Raw genomic sequence first — 20,137 nt, 5'->3', positions numbered from 1 at the left:
TGGAAGTCCAAGCAATATAGCATAAGAACAAAGGTCCGACTTTACAACAGTAATGTAAAATCTGTATTGTTGTACGGCTCGGAGTGCTGGCGAGTAACATCCTACGACATGAAAAAAGTCGAAGCCTTCCACAATGGATGCCTCAGGAAACTTGAATCTTCTGGCCCGAGAAAATATCCAATGCACATCTATACAAGAAGACCAAGTGCAACAGTGTGGTGCTAGAGATCAAATGCCGCAGATTCCAATGGCTTGGGCATGTTCTGAGGATGGACCAAGACCGCATCCCCAAGATCGCACTACGTTGGACTCCACCTGGGAAAAGGAAGCAAGGCCGGTCCAAGAACACGTGGCGGCGTACGGTGACAGCTGAGCTGAAGGAGATGAACCTAACCTGGGGCGAGGCACAGCATGTTGCTCAAGACAGGTCCAGATGGAGGCAGATCGTCGAAGCCTTATGTCCCGTCAGGGACGAACAGGATTAAGTAAGTAAGTAATCTTCAAAGATGTTAAAAGGGCCGGTGTACCAGCGCAGTCATTTCCATGATGACATCACAGATTCCCTGTGGAAAACTTTTTGCACTTTTCAATCACCACAGCGATAGGAACAAGACCCTGTCCTTTCTTTGCGACTGGCTTAGGAGCACCTTCTTTTGCACACTGTGGTGTGATCCTGGCATTTCAGGTGACTGCTTCGGTCTGATGTGTTGAAGCTCGATGTTTTTTCTCCTCTTCGCGGAATGTTTGCAGAAAATTTGGTGCAAATAGCACGAGAAATGTCTTCCCATGAAAAAGTGAAGTCCCACAAGATCAACGCCATGTTGGTTTACGGTATGCCCATTTCCACCGCAGGAACTTTTACAGAAACTTTTCCATTTACTCAGGTAAATAAAGTTATACCCCTGTCTTTCCACCAAAAACTACTCGGGGAGATTAAGTTCTTCAGGAACTTTTCGTAGTTCCTGCCAGCTCGTTGGGACTTTTGGAAGGTTCCCAGAACCTTATCGGGAGCGGGCTGTGCTGTCGAACCCTGATTGGTTGAACACAGTTAGGGGTGTTCCTAAAACTTATTTTTCGAACTCAGGGCCGCCATTACGTGACGACTTGTTTATTTCTTATTTCTTGTGTATTTCGATTACAACAAACTTGACAACGGAGAGAGAGAAGAACATAAGGAACTTTCGACATGCAGGAACTTTTGTGGGGCATCTTTGTGTTGAAGTACGCTGATAATTGGAACAATCTTTGAGTGTTTTACTCAGCCATAGTCTTTAAACTCTATCTTATTATGCAGTTTAATGTTGCTTTATTATTTTTTACAAACTTCATTTTGTTACGTGAAGCTAAAACTCTTTTAAAAGTATTTACGGAGGAGTATAAAGCCAGACTTGAAGCAATGACCTCAGCTGATTACTACTCGGACTTCATTGGATAAATGTGAAATAAAAGAGGCAGTACACAAGTGGAAAGAAGGTGAAAACATCAAATATTAACTATTTACTTTATTAAATGTTGTAAAAGTAGTCAGTAACACTCTATTTGTGTAGTTAATAGCATCAACCCGAGTGAACAGAATGCTAATGTTAACAATCTAACGCTAAAGCTGATGTGTTTGTGTTGTTGGCGTGTAATAAACTCTGACATTTATTATTTATATATTGCCATTTAGATATCGACCAAAGGGAATCGCCTGACCCTCATTAATTGATCATTTACTGAGAAGAGGACTTTCTGACTGTTAGACATTGCGGACAAAAGCCTGACTTTTTACAAACAATTTGGTACACTTTATTTTTTAATCATATTGTTTTGTATATTATTGCTTTTTATTTCATTTACTCACTTTTTAGTTAAAAAAAACAAACTCTAACCTAATATTGTCTGTTTATTTACATGGTATCAGTGTAGAAATATAGTAAACCACTCCCTCTTACCTCATCAGCCTAATTTGTATGAACTACCCTAAACTGTGAAATGCGTTGGGAACACAAACCACACACTTCTACAGGAAACCCTAGTTCCAGGAACTACAGGTTCCAGGAACTGAAGGTTTCTCAACTTTTAGTGGAAAATGGCTTTATGGAAATTTACGACAGCATGCATGAGAAAGGAGCGTTTGATATGCTCACCATAACCCACCCTATCGGTTATCAGAGCTATTTTTTAATGTTAGTCCATTTTTTGGAGTGGCGTCCAAATTTTTAGCCGATAATAAACATTCTGATATTTATGGTGCATCCCTAGATTTAAAAACTACGTAAGGTGTGACATTTTCAAATGTTTTTTTTTCCAGACTCAGATATCAATTATTTCTTAAAAGGGAAATAGTTTTTTGCTAACCCTATCACTCTGAAGGACGGTTACAGTTTGAAAGCCAACAAAAAAATACTATTAGTGGTATTTGAATTTCAAGATGTAATGTTTTCAAGGAAGTCCAGTGTTGTATTTTATATCATATATCAAAGACATTCTAACTACTGTTAGAACTATGAGTTTATGCAAGGATAATCTTTCCAGTCCGCTTCCCTTGCCGGAAAATAGGTTAGGCTATCAGCAACTTCGTTCAGAAAATAACTGACCTTTGTACCAGAGGAACAATATGCTCCAAATTAATTGGTAAGGGAGGATAAATGGGTCCAGCCGATATTACAAAGCACCCAGTGGGAACTCCAAAATAGGCCTCCTCGCAGTGGGATTCACTGTGGCTGGGGGAGTGGTGCAGAAATATGTCAGATATGTGAGTCCAATCAAAGCAGAAAAGACTATCTTTGTGTACTGACCCCACGGAAATAGCAGGACAGAGTTAAAATAAGTCCTCAGTTTGGGACTTTTCATGACCTTTGTGATGCTTCTGTATGGATCTAGGTCTCTGCTGCATGGCCACTGTTATTTTGCCATATGTCTTCAGATACTCCATGGTTGATGGTAAGAAGTAACAAGTGCAGATTTTTAAAACAGTTTATTTTATTAATAATGTACAGGAGGACGCAGCAAAGTGACTCAGGGGTTAGTGCTGGTGCCTTTCATTACAAATGTCCTGGATTCGATTTCCAGGCTCAGGGTCTTTCTGTGTGGAGTTTGCATGTTCTCCCTGTGACTGCGTGGGTTCCCTCCGGATACTCCGGCTTCCTCCCACCTCCATATATATATACATATACATATATATCTGGATGAAATGTCAAAGACGTCTTATTTACTGTTGGAAATAGTGACAATGCCATTAACAGCAGCTTTGCCATGGAATGCAAATCCACTTTTATTTAAACTAGCGCTCTATAAAAACAGTATATTTTATCATCAATCATTCTATATCAACAAGAAAAGTAATGCAGTGTGCACCTATGTGACAGTGATTCCAAATAAACTGCAAGGCAAAATTGTTAAATGATAAAGCCGTTAAATGCAATGCTGTCCCGATTCTGACCATTGTGGCTGTGAGCAGCAATAGGGATTACAGTAATCTGATTATAAATTTAGTAAGTGCCATGATCTTTTGGAAATGCTCTGACATTGTTACCGAATCTTGCTCTGATGCCTATATAACTGCTAAGTGCTTCAACCGAGGGAAATACATCCTCTGGAAAAAAATCAATGAAATCACTAGACTTGGGGAATGTTCATTCAGTTGTTTAATATAAAAATAAATTGTGGTAGTAAGTTACAGTTTCATTTTAAATAAAGCGGAGTGAAAAAAATTGTAGAATCACTCAATTCTGAAAAAAATAATTGGAATCACCCTGTAATTGTTCAGTTCCAAGATTTACTCCAGCATCAGATTAAATCTGCTAATTAGCAGTTAAAAAGGAGTGTCCACACCTTGGAAAGCTGTTGCACCAGGTGGATTTACATGAATCATGGCTCCAACATGAGAGATGTCAATTGAAACTAAGTAGAGGATTGAAGAAGGTAAATCATCACACAAGTTTGAAAAAATATGTTATAAATGATAAATGGGTTATACTTGTATAGCACTTTTCTACCTTCAAGGTACTCAAAGCGCTTTGACAGTATTTCCACATTCACACACTGATGGAGGGAGCTGCCATGCAAGGCGCTACCAGCACCCATTAGGAGCAAGGGTGAAGTGTCTTGCCCAAGGACACAACGGACGTGACTAGGATGGTAGAAGGTGGGGATTGAACCCCAGTAACCAGCAACCCTCCGATTGCTGGCACGGCCACTCTACCAACTTCACCACACCGTCCCCGTTGTTGATTGTTCACAGTCAGCTGTGACTAAAATCTGGACTAAGTACAAACAACATGAGAAGGTTGTAAATGGCAAACATACTGGTAGACCAAGGAACACATCAAAGTGTCAAGATAGAAAACCTAAAGCAATACTGTATGTCTTGAAAACAGAAAATTCACAGCAAAACAAATGAAGAACAGATTGGCGAACACTGGAGTCACAGTCTGTGACCGAACTGTAAGAAACTACTGAAAGGAAATGGGATTTAAATGCAAAAAACTAAATGAAAGACTTCAGTAACACCTAAACAGAAAAAAAACAAGGTTCCGATGGGGCTAAGGAATAGCAATTGTGTTCAATGAGATTTATGAAGACCACGGCCTGCAGAAAACATTAACATTTCCACAGTCACTGACAATAAGGGGCTGCATGTCAGGTTATGGCACTGGGGAGATGGCTGTCATTACATCTTCAATACATGTACAAGTTGACATTGTCATGTTGAACACTTTTCTCAATCCATCAATCAAAAGGATGTTTGGGGATGATTACATCCTTTTTCAAGATGACAAGATGATTGTAATAGAGAAAAACTGTGAATATTTTCCTTGTGAATATTTTCCTTAAAAAAAGATATGTGTCGTCAAAGTCATGGCCTGCAAATAGTCCAGATCTCAATCCAATTGAAAATCTATGGCAGAAATTAAAGAAAATGGTCTATGACACAACTCCAACCTGTAAAGCTGATCTGACAACAGCAATCAGAGAAAGTTTGAGCAGAATTTATGAAGTTATGTCTGAGACTGCAAGCTGTTTATAAAAACAGAGGCGATGCAACAAAGTACTAGTGGTGTGTTGTAGTGTTTTTTTGTTCGAATGTTTTTCATGATTCTATCATTTTATTTTAGAATTGAGTGATTCCTTAATTGTTTTTAATGAAATTGTTACAGACTATAACAAGTACTTTAATTGGTTTATTTTAGTGTTCCTTGAATCCAGAAAGTTGCTTTTTGAAATGACTACAGTTTTGTGTCATGTGTGTCCTGATTTTGGATCTGAGCCGAGGATGTCGTTGTGGCTTGTGCAGCCCTTTGAGACACTCGTGATTTAGGGCTATATAAGTAAACTTCGATTGATTGATTGATGTAGGTTATCTGCATTTTTCTACAAAATTAAACAACTGAATGAACATCCTCCAAGACTGGGGTTTCCATGTTTTTTAACCAGCGGTTGTAAGTGATCACCTCAAAGCATCAGGAAGAAGAGTCATTTTGAAGATATAATTTTGAGGCACAATAACAACAATCTTTCAGCATGGCCACAATTAACATCTACCGAAGTCATATTTGACCAGAGAATGAGACAAATACTTGGAGAAATGTGAGGCTGGGAGATGTCTGAAAAGTATTTTGAGACCTGTGCCACCTCAGACATACTGTATATTGGGTCATATCAAATAAATGGTATAGTCTGGTATACTTTGGACTGGCACACATCAAGGGACCCACAGCGGCCTGATGACCAACAAGTGCTCCTAATGTATATTTTTTGCTCCTGAAAATTAATCTGTAAGTCATTTCCCATAATATAAATTAGCTTTTGAGTAATCGGTGGACAGCTAACTGTACTTGATGTCATTTACAGAATTGGAGCCACTTTCCCAACATAGACAGTGTGGAAAAAAGCATGTAAAACTAATATTTTGATCATTTAACTGCATGTTTTTGTCGCCCTTGTCCATGATTACTTTATAACTGATATGGTTAACATTATGAGCAAGAATTGACATTCCCTGTTCCTCCATTTCCTCTTCCATAGACACCATAGGCCAAAAACCCTTCTTAGATTCAAAGTCAGAATCATTAAAAGGATCTCTGCAAATTACACTTTTGGTCCGCTCCATTTTGCACCAGTCAATTTGACTGGAGAGGCCCATAATTTTCTAATATTCCCATCATTTGGAAATGTATGCAGGCTGACCCCTTTTTAGTTGTATTGCTACAACCTGCAACAATGCATCTGGCAGACATATTTCATCATTCTTTCAAATTCTGCATGAAACTTTTTGAAGATTTTGAGGGAATAGAAAATATCGACCTAATCACTCTAGTATCGATCTTATACTAATATTACCCTTGGTATCACACCACCAGTTTATTGATCGATCCACCCTTCTCTTACGTGTCGTGTACTGACTGTGATAATGTTGACACACCAACAATTTGTGTTATATTATCTTCTCTCTAGACTCTTATTAATCTACTAGTTAATTTCCTGTTAATAAATACATACTTTTTTCTGTAAACTTTACAAAGCACTTATTTCTTGGTGTTGTTAAAAGCTAGCTTAGTGTTTAGCTATTAAAGGGGGTAGATAATTTTTTATACATGTAAAACACTTCCATGTGGTCTACATAATATGTAATGGTGGTTCTTTGATCAAATTTTCCATAAATTATGTTTTACACACTGTTTTCGAGACGCTTTCTGGCAACCTGTTTAGGATGCTCCGTTTTGTAGGCGGTCTTATTTACTGCCTCCACTTTGACTGCGTCTTCTCCCCGCTCACCTTGTTTTTAGCGAATCCATATCCAGTCTACTGACCGATATATGTACGAACTGTGCAATACTTTGTATTAGAAATGGCAACACATGTGCATGTATGAGCCAGTCTAACCCACAACAAGAGGATGGAGAAAATAATGGAGCTTATTGAGTACAGCGTGGACTACAGTGACAGACGCTGGTACATTTTTACCATATATGGATAATGCGCAGTTTTCCCAATTTGTGATGTTACCAGTTGTACACATTCCAAATGGCTCATTGGGCGGAAATAGAAAGTAAGGCAATATTATAAATATCTCCACATTGCCTCCACTGTTTAATTTCAAATTTTGGGACTTTTGCAGATCCCAAATACATACGAGCAGGTACGAAAAGGTAAGAAAAGTTGGTTTTGCATGATAGAGCCCCTGTAAAATGCTTGCTCCTGCTCGGTGTGTAACATGTTTAGACTTGTCCTTCAGTAATAATGCTACTTAAGGAACTAAGAAATGCAGTAAATGTGCTGTAATGGAGGTGATTATCATTATGGGGGCGGCGTGGATCGGTTGGTAGAACAGCCGTGCCAGCAGCTCAAGGGTTCCAGGTTCGAGTCCTGCTTCCACCATCCTAGTCCCCGCTGTGGTGTCCTTGGGCAAGACACTTTACTTACCTGCTCCCAGTGCCACCCACAATGGTTTAAATGTAGCTTAAAGATGTAAATAATGGGTTTCACTATGTAAAGTGCTTTGAGTTACTAGACAAAAAGCGCTAGATAAATATAATTTACTTCACTTAATTTACTTAGCTTAGGGGAGCGGCTCTACACTCTGTATGGAGACACTTAATTAGCTGCTTGGAAGACTACACTATCAGCCAGTGAGAATTGGAGTTTGTGATCAGCAATAAAAGGTATTAATTGGCAATGGCAATCAAAAACAAATCGGCTTATAACCGGAAAAAACTATGGTTCAATCAATCAATCAATCAATCAATCAAAGTTTATTTATATAGCCCTAAATCACGAGTGTCTCAAAGGGTTGATCGGCATATCCCTGGTGTTTACTAATCCAAAGGGATACATTCTTTTTTACCTTTTGATAAAAACATGGCTTAATTTGTGACATGGAATGCAAACTAGTTGTTTTTTTTCATCAGTTGAAAACTGGGGGAACAATTAACATTAGACTTTAGTTGTGTCGGCAATCTATCTTGTGACTTTCGAAATGAACATGAATCTCCCTGAGACATGGGACAGTAATAATGCATTTAAAGAAGATCACTTGATTATTGTAGACTGTTTACATAAATGGAAATTCTATGGGGTGTGTAATTGTCCCAGACTTGTTTGCAAATGTATTCAAATAGTATGAAAATATTGCTTCTGAGACATTTAACATATCTGAATACTTTTCAAGACTAGGTCTATGCGAGTAGGCTTAGAGTAGAAGACAAAAGTCTGTCTTAACCATTTCACAGCTGCTCCTTACGCGAAACAAGAATGCAAGATTATTTTCAGGTTTTTCTATTTTTAGAAGAGCTGTTTTAAGTTGTGGTGACATTGGGGTCAAAGTGCACACTTGCTTGCAGTCTGGAATTCCAACAAAAAAATGCTTTCCATTTCCCAGAGTGCAGAAGGCGGAGCTTCTGGCCAGGGTGTAGAACCTTTTATCAGCACACACACTCACACACTCCCACACACAGTCTTTACATTTCCCTCTGGGATATCCTGCCTGCAACTAATGGTGTAGTATTTACTGACCCTCAAGGAACACATTGCCTTCACTGTTATCTGTGTGCACAGACTTCCACACACATATTTGTCCTGTTATTTTTAGGAGTATTTCCACTTTTTCTGCCCTTAAGCTGTTTAATTAGTAGGAATGGAAGTTGTGTAGTGGAGGCATGCAAGACTTCTAGGCAAGGACACACTAGCTGACTGGGATCATTGGCAAATTTAAGCTACTTGAAGATGATGATAAAGTCAAAAGTATTATTTTTTTTAGTTGGCAGGTTTGCTTATAATTGTGATCATACTATAGGACATGCAATAAACCACATTGAATAACAGCCAGCTAATTCACCTTGAGCAATTAATAGTAAACAAAAAACAGACCCCAGGAAGTCATGGGACTGTGAGCTGTGGTTAGCAAAAGATGGTTGACAGACTACTTCTAATAGCCTATGTTTATTCATACACAATATACGTTGTTTGAATACAATAATTCTTAATCCCTGTAATGTATTGATTGACAAAATATGTAGATGAAAGACAGAATTGAGTCGAATTACAACCTTGGAAGTTTACCCTTTACCGTTTATCCTCTGTTTGCCTCGCCTCTCTTTTTCCCACCCAAACGGGGACAATGCAAAGCCAAATGGTATTTAGAAGAATTGACTGGTCCTCTGAGAAAAACAATCAACCCTGTTTATTTGAAGGGAACTTTGATCGTTGCAAATCTGTAAGGAAAAAAACTACTCAAACAGTTCATGTAGTGAATATTGACGCTGACGTACAGCAGAGTCATATGTCTTGAATGTTTAATGACTTTTGTGGTCACAAAGTGTTTTGAAAAACATGCTTGTAAATGTGATAGGCCCTGTTTACACTGCATAGTGACACAGATCAGATTTTTTTGCCAGTCTAAACGCTTCAAAGTGCTTCAAATCTGTTTTTTTCCGCATCAGATTCAGGCCACATCAGGAGGTAGTCCAAATCCGATTGGAATCTTTTTTTTTTTTTTTGCCACCACCGTGACTTCCGGTGCCGGTTCACCGTGCGTGACTGCTCGCCGTCTGTTCGCTGTTGCGAAAAAGCTAAGTAGCGCTCTATCTCTAGCTAGCTGCTAAGCTAGCGCGGAGAAAGGCAGCGCCGGTCAGTAAGAAGCTACTCCTACAGACCGCGACCACTTCCCTGAGGACAGCAGGAACTTCACTCGGTGACAGAAAACACTGTGAGTAATGGCTTCCTGCGCGTCTTGCACCATACTCACGGAGAGGTTGGCTCTGCTAGAGGGCCGTGTCCGCCAGTTAGAGCAGAGTAATGTCGTAACTTTAGATGTTGCGGACACATCTGCTAGCGTTAGCTGTAGCGAGCTAACTAGCCCAGCTTGTAGCAGTCCTAAGCGGCCTACAAGCTACGGTGTACCGGTTGAGACGCATAATAGATTTAGCTCTTTAGCTAGTCCTACACCCCAGTCTACCGGGCACCACACCTTAGTTATAGGGGACTCCATCACCCGAAACATAAAGCTTAGCAAACCAGCCACAATAAAGTGTATCCCCGGGGCCAGAGCACCTGACATTGAAGCTAATCTTAGGGAGCTAACTCGCAACAGGCCTAGTAAACACGTACGACAGGCTAATCGCACCACTAATTATGCGAATATAGTTGTACACGTTGGCTCCAATGACACTAGAATGAGACAGTCAGAGATTACAAAGAGAAACATAGCCAGGACTTGTGATCTCGCCAGAAAGATGTCCAGGCATCGAGTAATTGTCTCTGGCCCCCTGCCTGCGAGAGGCAATGATGAGAGATATAGCAGATTAGTCTCGCTTAACAAGTGGTTGGCTAGCTACTGTAGGCAGCAGGGACTAACGTTTATTGATAACTGGCCCTCTTTCTGGGGCAAACCAGGCTTGCTGATGAGAGACGGCCTTCACCCTAACCAGGAAGGCGCCATCATCCTGTCTAGAAACATAGACTACTATTTAAGTCTCACTTGACTGACTACACTAGAGCAAGCCCGGTCACAGGCAATTACAATGTCTGTTAGTCCGGGTGAGGAGTCAGTTAAGCTAGAACTAGCCAGCGCCAGGCTGGATAATCCATGTACGCATAGCAATTCTCTTAGAATAATACACAATTCACATAATGTTTTTTCTGTTGTGTCTGTGTCAGGGGTGGACATGCATTCTACTGAGGTGGCAAATTATGATATGTCCAGTCTATTGCAGCACCAAGCAAACAATCGGAAAATTCCCGTCATATCAATTCCTAGATATGGTCGAAACTATTTAAAGTGCACTACGCATAATAAACGCAACATTGTTAATATTGCCACTACGGATAATCTTAACAAAAACTCGTCAAAACAGCCCAATACCTATAATATGGGCTTTTTAAACATAAGATCATTGTCTCCCAAGTCGTTATTGGTTAATGAGGTCATTAGAGACAACAATCTTAACGTCATTGGTCTTAGCGAAACCTGGCTCAAACCGGACGAATTTTTTGCGCTCAATGAGGCATCTCCTCCTAACTATACGAATGCGCATGTTGCCCGCCCTCTTAAAAGGGGAGGGGGTGTCGCACTAATATACAATGAAAATTTCAACCTTACCCCTAACCTAAATAATAAATATAAATCGTTTGAGGTGCTTACTATGAGGTCTGTCACACCGCTACCTCTCGACCTGGCTGTTATCTACCGCCCCCCTGGGCCCTATTCGGACTTTATCAGTGAATTCTCAGAGTTCGTTGCTGATCTAGTGACGCACGCCGACAATATAATCATAATGGGGGACTTTAATATCCATATGAATACCCCATCGGACCCTCAGTGCGTGGCGCTCCAAACCATAATTGATAGCTGTGGTCTTACACAAATAATACATGAACCCACGCATCGCAACGGTAATACAATAGATCTAGTGCTTGTCAGGGGTGTCACCACCTCCAAAGTTATGATACTTCCATATACTAAAGTAATGTCCGATCATTACCTTATAAAATTTGAAGTTTTGACTCTTTGTCAACAAGCTAATAATAATAATAACTGCTATAGCGGCCGCAACATTAATGCTGCCACAACGATGACTCTTGCTGACCTACTGCCTTCGGTAATAGCACCATTCCCAAATTATGTCGGCTCTATTGATAAACTCACTAACAACTTTGACGATGCCTTGCGCGAAATTATTGATAGTATAGCACCGCTAAAGCAAAAAAGGGCCCCTAAAAGGCGCACCCCATGGTTTACAGAAGAAATTAGAGCTCATAAATTATCATGTAGAAAACTGGAACGCAAATGGCGCGCGACTAAACTTGAGGTTTTCCATCAAGCATGGAGTGATAGTTTAATAACTTATAAACGCATGCTTACCTTAGCTAAAGCTAAATACTACTCAAATCTCATCCGCCTCAACAAAAACGATCCTAAATTTCTGTTTAGTACAGTAGCATCGCTAACCCAACAAGGGACTCCTCCCAGTAGCTCCACCCACTCGGCAGATGATTTTATGAATTTCTTTAATAAGAAAATTGAACTCATTAGAAAGGAGATTAAAGACAACGCATCCCAGCTACAACTGGGCTCTATTAACACAAATACGACTGTATATACGACGGACACTGCCCTCCAAAATAGTCTCTCTATTTTTGATGAAATAACATTAGAGGAATTATTACAGCGTGTAAGTGGGATAAAACAAACAACATGTTTACTTGACCCACTTCCTGGGAAACTTATCAAGGAACTGTTTGTATTATTAGGTCCATCAGTGTTAAATATTATAAACTTATCACTTTCCTCCGGCACTGTTCCCCTAGCATTCAAAAAAGCGGTTATTCATCCTCTGCTCAAAAGACCTAACCTCGATCCTGACCTCATGGTAAACTACCGACCGGTCTCCCACCTTCCGTTTATTTCCAAAATTCTCGAAAAAACTGTTGCACAGCAGCTAAATGAACACTTAGTGACTAACAATCTCTGTGAACCTTTTCAATCCGGTTTCAGGGCAAATCACTCTACGGAGACAGCTCTCGCAAAAATGACTAATGATCTATTGCTAACGATGGATTCTGATGCGTCATCTATGTTGCTGCTTCTTGATCTTAGCGCCGCTTTCGATACCGTCGATCATAATATTTTATTAGAGCGTATCAAAACACGTATTGGTATGTCAGACTTAGCCTTGTCTTGGTTTAACTCTTATCTTACTGACAGGATGCAGTGCGTCTCCCATAACAATGTGACCTCGGACTATGTCAAGGTAACGTGCGGAGTTCCCCAGGGTTCGGTTCTTGGCCCTGCACTCTTTAGTATTTACATGCTGCCGCTGGGTGACATCATACGCAAGTACGGTGTTAGCTTTCACTGTTATGCTGATGACACTCAACTCTACATGCCCCTAAAGCTGACCAACACGCCGGACTGTAGTCAGCTGGAGGCGTGTCTTAATGAAATTAAACAATGGATGTCCGCTAACTTTTTGCAACTCAACGCTAAGAAAACGGAAATGCTGATTATCGGTCCTGCTAGACACCAACATCTATGTAACGACCTGGTCGCATCGTGGTGCGAGGTGTTCTCCCAAGGATGCAGACGGGCTCGGACACAGCTTGCAGGTAGAAAAAATGATTTATTCAAGAACTAAATCAGACAGGAGAAAAAACAAAAGGACTAGCATGGGAGCTAGCAAGCAAAATAATGTAGCATGAGAGCTAGCAGGAAACAAAGTGGTCGTAACTTGTTGCATGAAAGCCAATTAGGAAGCCAGGCCGAGTGAGGCCCGGGCAAAGACTAAATAGCCCTCTGATCAGTGCTCGGGCAACAGGTGCGCGTCCCGAACGCTGATCAGAGGCAGGTGAGTAAAATCTGCAGTCATGGCAACAGAAACAAACACGTGACGCTAAAGTGTAAACAAATTGTGATCCGAGCAGCGGATCCTAACAGTACCCCCCCCTAAAAGGACAGATTCCAGATGTCCCTTGAAAACAAAAAAAAACAACTGGAACCCAAAAAAAAAAAAGCAATAGTTCACGAGTCAAGGGCGGGCGGGGGGGTGACTTGGTGGTGGGTCGCCAGGCCACGTGTCCCCGAATCCACCGGGGAAGGGTCAGGTGGCGGCGGCGAATGGAATGCCGCCGCCGCTGGCGAGGCGGGCGACCACGGTAAGGCCACATTCGTGGCCGCCGAGAAGGTGGGCGTGAGTGGCGCCAGAATCTCAGCAGCCTCTGAGTCCTCGAGGGCTGCATGCGGGGACCTGCTTTCCGCTTGCGCCGCCGGACCACTCGAGGTCGCTGAGATGTCGCCGTGGAAGCGGTGGGAGTCGCTGTCGTGGCAGCCGGAGTCGCTGTCGTGGCAGCAGGAGTCGCTGTCGTGGCAGCAGGAGTCGCTGTCGTGGCAGCCGGAGTCGCTGTCGTGGCAGCCGGAGTCGCTGTCGTGGCAGCCGGAGTCGCTGTCGTGGCAGCCGGAGTCGCTGTCGTGGCAGCAGGAGTCGCTGTCGTGGCAGCCGGTGCTGGTGCGAGAACCAGTCGTGGTGCAGGTACTGGTGCGAGAACCAGTCGTGGTGCAGGTACTGGTGCGAGAACCAGTCGTGGTGCAGGTACTGGTGCGAGAACCAGTCGTGGTGCAGGTACTGGTGCGAGAACCAGTCGTGGTGCAGGTACTGGTGCAGGGACCAGTCGTGGTGCAGGTACTGGTGCGGGGACCAGTCGTGGTGCAGGTACTGGTGCGGGGACCAGCCGTGGAGCAGGTACTGGTGCGGGAACCAGCCGAGGTGCAGGTACTGGTGTGGGAACCAGCCGAGGTGCAGGTACTGGTGTGAGAACCAGTCGAGGTGCAGGTGGCCTAGCTGGCGGTTGCGGCTTAGCAGGCCGAAAAACCGGTGGTGGCGGCCGGGCAGGAGGTTGTGGCTTAGCCCGCCGAAGGACAGGTGGCGGTGGCCGAGCAGGAGGTTGCGGCTTAGCACGCCGTTGTGCCACCCCACTCGCACAGCTCCCAGTACTAGCCCCCCCCTCAAAAAGCGGATCCCAGACGCGTTCCTTGCGGATTGGAACCGTCTTCAAGGGTGGGTGGAGGGTGGTCAGGGGGAGGGTAGAATCCTCTCCTCTAAATTGTCCAAAATGTCTATTGTCACCCCCCACTTGAGACTGGGACTGACTAGATTTATATTTCACAAAAATGTCCTGATAATGTTTTATTGCAGAATTAAAGTCACTAGAAAATGGCTGGCAGGAAGAATTGACATGATGTCTAAAAAAGTCTTTGTCTATGACGTCATCCAAAGTGGGCGGGATGACGTCATCCGTGTGGGTCTCTAGCTGACTGACAGCCCAATCGGTGAAATGTTTGGCAAAGTGGTCAATTGGGTTGCCAAACATTTGAGGAGGGGAATCTTGGGCTGAATATTGCTTACTGTGTACCGGTGGAGGAGTCTGTGGGAGTGGCGCGTCTTTGCAGCGAAGTGAAGACCTCGTTGGCGGCTTCCGTCTTCGCTGACGCGTCCGGTGGTGCGGAGGTGTGGCGATGTCCTCGGGCCAAACGGAGTGGATTGGGACCAACCTTCCGTTAGGACCCCATATCAGGTCCTGGCGCTCCGAAGGGGAATAGCGGAGAGTCTCCGCCTCCATCGCTCGCAACACCATCCACGCACCTTCGTCCCTCTCCTCCGACGTGCTCGTTGCGGGAGAACTTCTTGCTGGCTTCCTACTGTAACGACCTGGTCGCATCGTGGTGCGAGGTGTTCTCCCAAGGATGCAGACGGGCTCGGACACAGCTTGCAGGTAGAAAAAATGATTTATTCAAGAACTAAATCAGACAGGAGAAAAAACAAAAGGACTAGCATGGGAGCTAGCAAGCAAAATAATGTAGCATGAGAGCTAGCAGGAAACAAAGTGGTCGTAACTTGTTGCATGAAAGCAAATTAGGAAGCCAGGCCGAGTGAGGCCCGGGCAAAGACTAAATAGCCCTCTGATCAGTGCTCGGGCAACAGGTGCGCGTCCCGAACGCTGATCAGAGGCAGGTGAGTAAAATCTGCAGTCATGGCAACAGAAACAAACACGTGACGCTAAAGTGTAAACAAATTGTGATCCGAGCAGCGGATCCTAACAATCTATTTAATAATACCACCTTAACATTTGACAACCAAACAATTAAACAAGGAGACTCTGTAAAGAATCTGGGTATTATCTTCGACCCAACTCTCTCGTTTGAGTCACACATTAAGAGTGTTACTAAAACGGCCTTCTTTCATCTCCGTAATATCGCTAAAATTCGTTCCATCTTGTCCACTAGCGACGCTGAGATCATTATTCATGCGTTCGTTACGTCTCGTCTCGATTACTGTAACGTATTATTTTCGGGCCTCCCTATGTCTAGCATTAAAAGATTACAGTTGGTACAAAATGCGGCTGCAAGGCTTTTGACAAAAACAAGAAAGTTTGATCATATTACGCCTATACTGGCTCACTTGCACTGGCTTCCTGTGCACTTAAGATGCGACTTTAAGGTTTTACTACTTACGTATAAAATATTACACGGTTTAGCTCCAGCCTATCTCGCCGATTGTATTGTACCATATGTCCCGACAAGAAATCTGCGTTCAAAGAACTCCGGCTTATTAGTGATTCCCAGAGCCAAAAAAAAGTCTGCGGGCTATAGAGCGTTTTCTATTCGGGCTCCAGTACTCTGGAATGCCCTCCCGGTAACAGTTAGAGATGCTACCTCAGTAGAAGCATTTAAGTCCCATCTTAAAACTCATTTGTATAATCTAGCCTTTAAATAGACCCCCCCTTTTTTAGACCAGTTGATCTGCCGTTTCTTTTCTTCTCTCCTCTTCTCCCCTGTCCCTTGCGAGGGGGAGTTGCATAGGTCCGGTGGCCATGGATGAAGTGCTGGCTGTCCAGAGCCGGGACCCCGGGTGGACCACTAGCCTGTGCATCGGTTGGGGACATCTCTGCGCTGCTGACCCGTCTCCGCTCGGGATGGTTTCCTGTTGGCCCCGCTGTGGACTGGACTCCCGCTGATGTGTTGGATCCACTGTGGACTGGACTTTCACAATGTTATGTCAGACCCACTCGACATCCGTTGCTTTCGGTCTCCCCTAGAGGGGGGGGGTTACCCACATATGCGGTCCTCTCCAAGGTTTCTCATAGTCATTCACCGACGTCCCACTGGGGTGAGTTTTTCCTTGCCCGTATGTGGGCTCTGTACCGAGGATGTCGTTGTGGCTTGTACAGCCCTTTGAGACACTTGTGATTTAGGGCTATATAAATAAACATTGATTGATTGATTGATGAATCTGATCTTTTCAAATTTGACTTCAGTCGAAACGCAATGCAACCGGAAGTGGATATTTCATCACAACATCTGGGTTCGGTGAGCAAAATTTATTTTCGACATCCAAATTTTCGCTGCATCACTAGTCAATAGTGCACAAATCCTAGGTTATATGTAATATATGAATATATACTTTGATTCCAAAGAAATAGCGATTGTTGATGGACCGGAATTGATGCTGTGGTGCATTTGCTTACATATGGGTTGAAAAATAAAGCTAACGTCAATCCACGCTGATGTCTGTGCCTCCTCTTAACAGCCATAAAAATATTAGAACCCTCTCAAATGTATTACACTATATATGTCCATGCATATATAATATTACTTAAATTTATTTTCACGTAAAAACACTATTTTTTAAGGTGTGGTGACCATATCTATGGTGGCGACTTTTATTTTATTTTGTACTAGTAGCGACTTCCTTGTTCATTTACTGATTCTGGTCAACTTCCTTTGTTTTTACTTTATCAAACTGCACATGCAAGTGATGTCGAGGCCATATTGGGGCCACATTGGGGTCTGGGCGCATTTACACAGGAGTCTGATAAAGCTCACATTTTACTTGCTGTGTAAACAGTCAGCTGGAAAAAAATCAGTTTTGGGCCACTTTGGTCTGCAGTGTAAACGTAGTCATACAGATATACTCAACGTTTTCTAATCATTAGACACATGTTCAATGGCGTTATGGGAAATCATTTTGCTAAGTCCCGAATGAGCCCATGCAAACCAGTTTTGCTAACATTTTACAGACATGGTCTTGACCGTCCCCTGATGGTATGCACATTTTGTGGTGGTTCTTGAAATTTTCCAATCAATCCGACCCATAGAGTCTAACTTTGGTGTTTAACAGCACCACCATGGGGTGTATTTGTCAGAAAAAGAATAGCACAGGTGTCACAGTAGGAGTGCGTGTTGTGACAATTGTTCACATTTTTGTGTGCAGAGATTCAAGAGTAGAGTTACACCACCCAAATCTACACACAAAAGCACATTTTGTATAATAAACTACTATTTTATTGGATTTGCACATTACATCATTGTCAAGCGTCTCTCTCTCTCTCTCTCTCTCTCTCTCTCTCTCTCTCTCTCTCTCTCTCACACACACTCACACACACACACACACACACACACACACACACACACACACACACACACACACGCACGCACACACACACACACACACACACACACACACACACACACGCACGCACACACTCCAATGCCAAAGACAGCTGTGAGCACATGCGTTGTACTTAGTAGTAATCACTGAGCTACTCCCCTTCCTTGATGTCTTATTGCATGCACACACATGCTGATGGTATTCCCGTGACAAATTCAGGAGCCATTGTTTAGCACAGCTAGATCAGCTGCCAATCTCACAAAATCAAAGTAAAAACCTAAAACGTTTGTTCATCACATTCCACTACGTCACTGGTAACCAGTGTTGGGACTAACACGTTACAAAGTAACGCGTTACTGTAACGCCGTTAGTTTCGGCGGTAACTAGTAATCTAACGCGTTATTTTTTATATTCAGTAACTCAGTTACCGTTACTACATGATGCGTTACTGCGTTATTTTACGTTATTTTTTATGTAGTATCGGCTAGAAACAGAAGATCTGAGTGTGTTTTATTGCAGCGCTACGGTGTCGTTCTTCTGAATCTCTTGTGTCACACGGAGGCGCGCTGTGTGTGTGTCTGAATGTGGGGAAAGAGAGGGAGGGGAGGGGTGCGCGCAGCAGCATTCGTGAGGGAGGGGCGGAGACAGAGAGAGCGAGAGAGTTGTTAACACGCATGCGTCGCCAGGCTCAGCTTTTTATCGATAGATTTATCAGATTTAATTTTTTATTAGCTATAGCAGGGGTGTCAAAAGTGTGCACCGGAGGCCATTTGCAGCCCACAGCTAATGTTTTAAAGGCCAACAGCACATTCTAAAAATACTATTAAAATAAACAAAAACATAACAAAATTGAAATAAAAAAGCTTAAAGGTTAAATGTAATTTAGAAAGAGTTGCAATGTTGACTAATAAAACAAAGCTGTTTTTTTTCTTTCAAACTGTCATTGCTCAAAACATAATATTGAATCATAATCAATGTTATTATGAATTATAGTACACACACTCTGTCAATTCTCTTATATACTCTTTATTTCTAGACTTCTAGGGTGTTTGATTATCACATCACTCTAAATGTATAGACTATAAAGTTCACAAACAAAAAGAGGGATGCTAGTGGGGCAGGCCAATCTTTCCTTATCTCTAAACTAAAACTGGGGAAATGTGTAGAGTGTTCTGGGCTTCAGACAAGATTTTATTTCAGAATTCCTTGAGAGAAAAAACGCCTGGTTAGGCTTTGGTATGTAAAGTTAAAGTACTTCCTTGGTTTACAGCTATGTTGTTATTATGCTGTTTGTTACTTATGTATGTTATGTTGCAGCTATTTAAAATAGTTTTGTCAATTTGTTCTGGCCTGAAATAAATTGGCCCTTTGAAACATATCTTTGTCTTTGTGTGTTGTATGTAGACCACATTGCTTAGCAGAGTTCAGTGATGCAAATGCATGTCAAGTTGATCAACAGATTGTATTATTCTCCAGTGCAATAACAGTACTGAAATGAAGGCTATAGGGGCATTAATGGGAGCTTTAAAAAAAAAGAAGAAGAAAAAAAGTAACTAAATAGTTACTTTTCACAGTAACGCATTACTTTTTGGTGTAAGTAACTGAGTTAGTAACTGAGTTACTTTTGAAATAAAGTAACTAGTAACTGTAACTTGTTACTGGTTTTTAGTAACTAACCCAACACTGCTGGTAACCAAAACACGCTGCATCTTTTAAACTTAATCATTACAGAGAGCTTAATATTTCTGTTTGCCGCATCTGTCCTCATCAGGAGCTCATTGTGCTGGTATCCGGTTTGTCATATTCCTGCCCCAAGCAGTTGACCTCCAGATACCTTTCGCTAAAGTGGGTTATTTTTGGTTTCAGGCTTCCTTAGAATCACCAGGGGAGCTCTGATGAGTCTGCATGAAAAGCACGTCTGATGATCTTTAAATGAGGCCACATGTTGAGTTTCACATGATAAATTTGACATGAAGCATCAAAACTAATCTTTATTATCAGTGTATTGAATAATGATCAACATGGATAAGAGGTCAAGTTCGAAATATTCGACAATTACTGCTCGCCATATACATTAACACCGCAAAGGTTCAACCTAATCAGTTTCAAAACACCAATTTCTATATATAATGTATTTCAAATGAAGGAATGTAATAATTCCAGGGTCAAATTTTCACCATCATCAAACCTTTAATAATTGTGCATGTGCAACAGAG

General features: G+C 42.2%; 1 protein-coding gene across 1 annotated transcript; it reads left to right on the top strand.

Annotated features, from left to right (window-relative positions):
* Positions 1–269: 269 nt before the first annotated feature.
* Positions 270–16,743, top strand: LOC133656987 (uncharacterized). Its single transcript, XM_062057873.1, has 4 exons — positions 270–464; positions 559–685; positions 751–831; positions 15,721–16,743. The coding sequence occupies exons 1-4, from the start codon at positions 270–272 to the stop codon at positions 16,245–16,247; spliced, it is 930 nt and encodes a 309-aa protein (XP_061913857.1). The 3' UTR covers positions 16,248–16,743.
* Positions 16,744–20,137: the final 3,394 nt, after the last annotated feature.

The sequence above is a fragment of the Entelurus aequoreus genome, linkage group LG09 (assembly GCF_033978785.1).
Source record: "Entelurus aequoreus isolate RoL-2023_Sb linkage group LG09, RoL_Eaeq_v1.1, whole genome shotgun sequence".
NCBI lineage: Eukaryota > Metazoa > Chordata > Actinopteri > Syngnathiformes > Syngnathidae > Entelurus > Entelurus aequoreus.
This window is presented reverse-complemented; position numbering and strand designations above follow the sequence as displayed.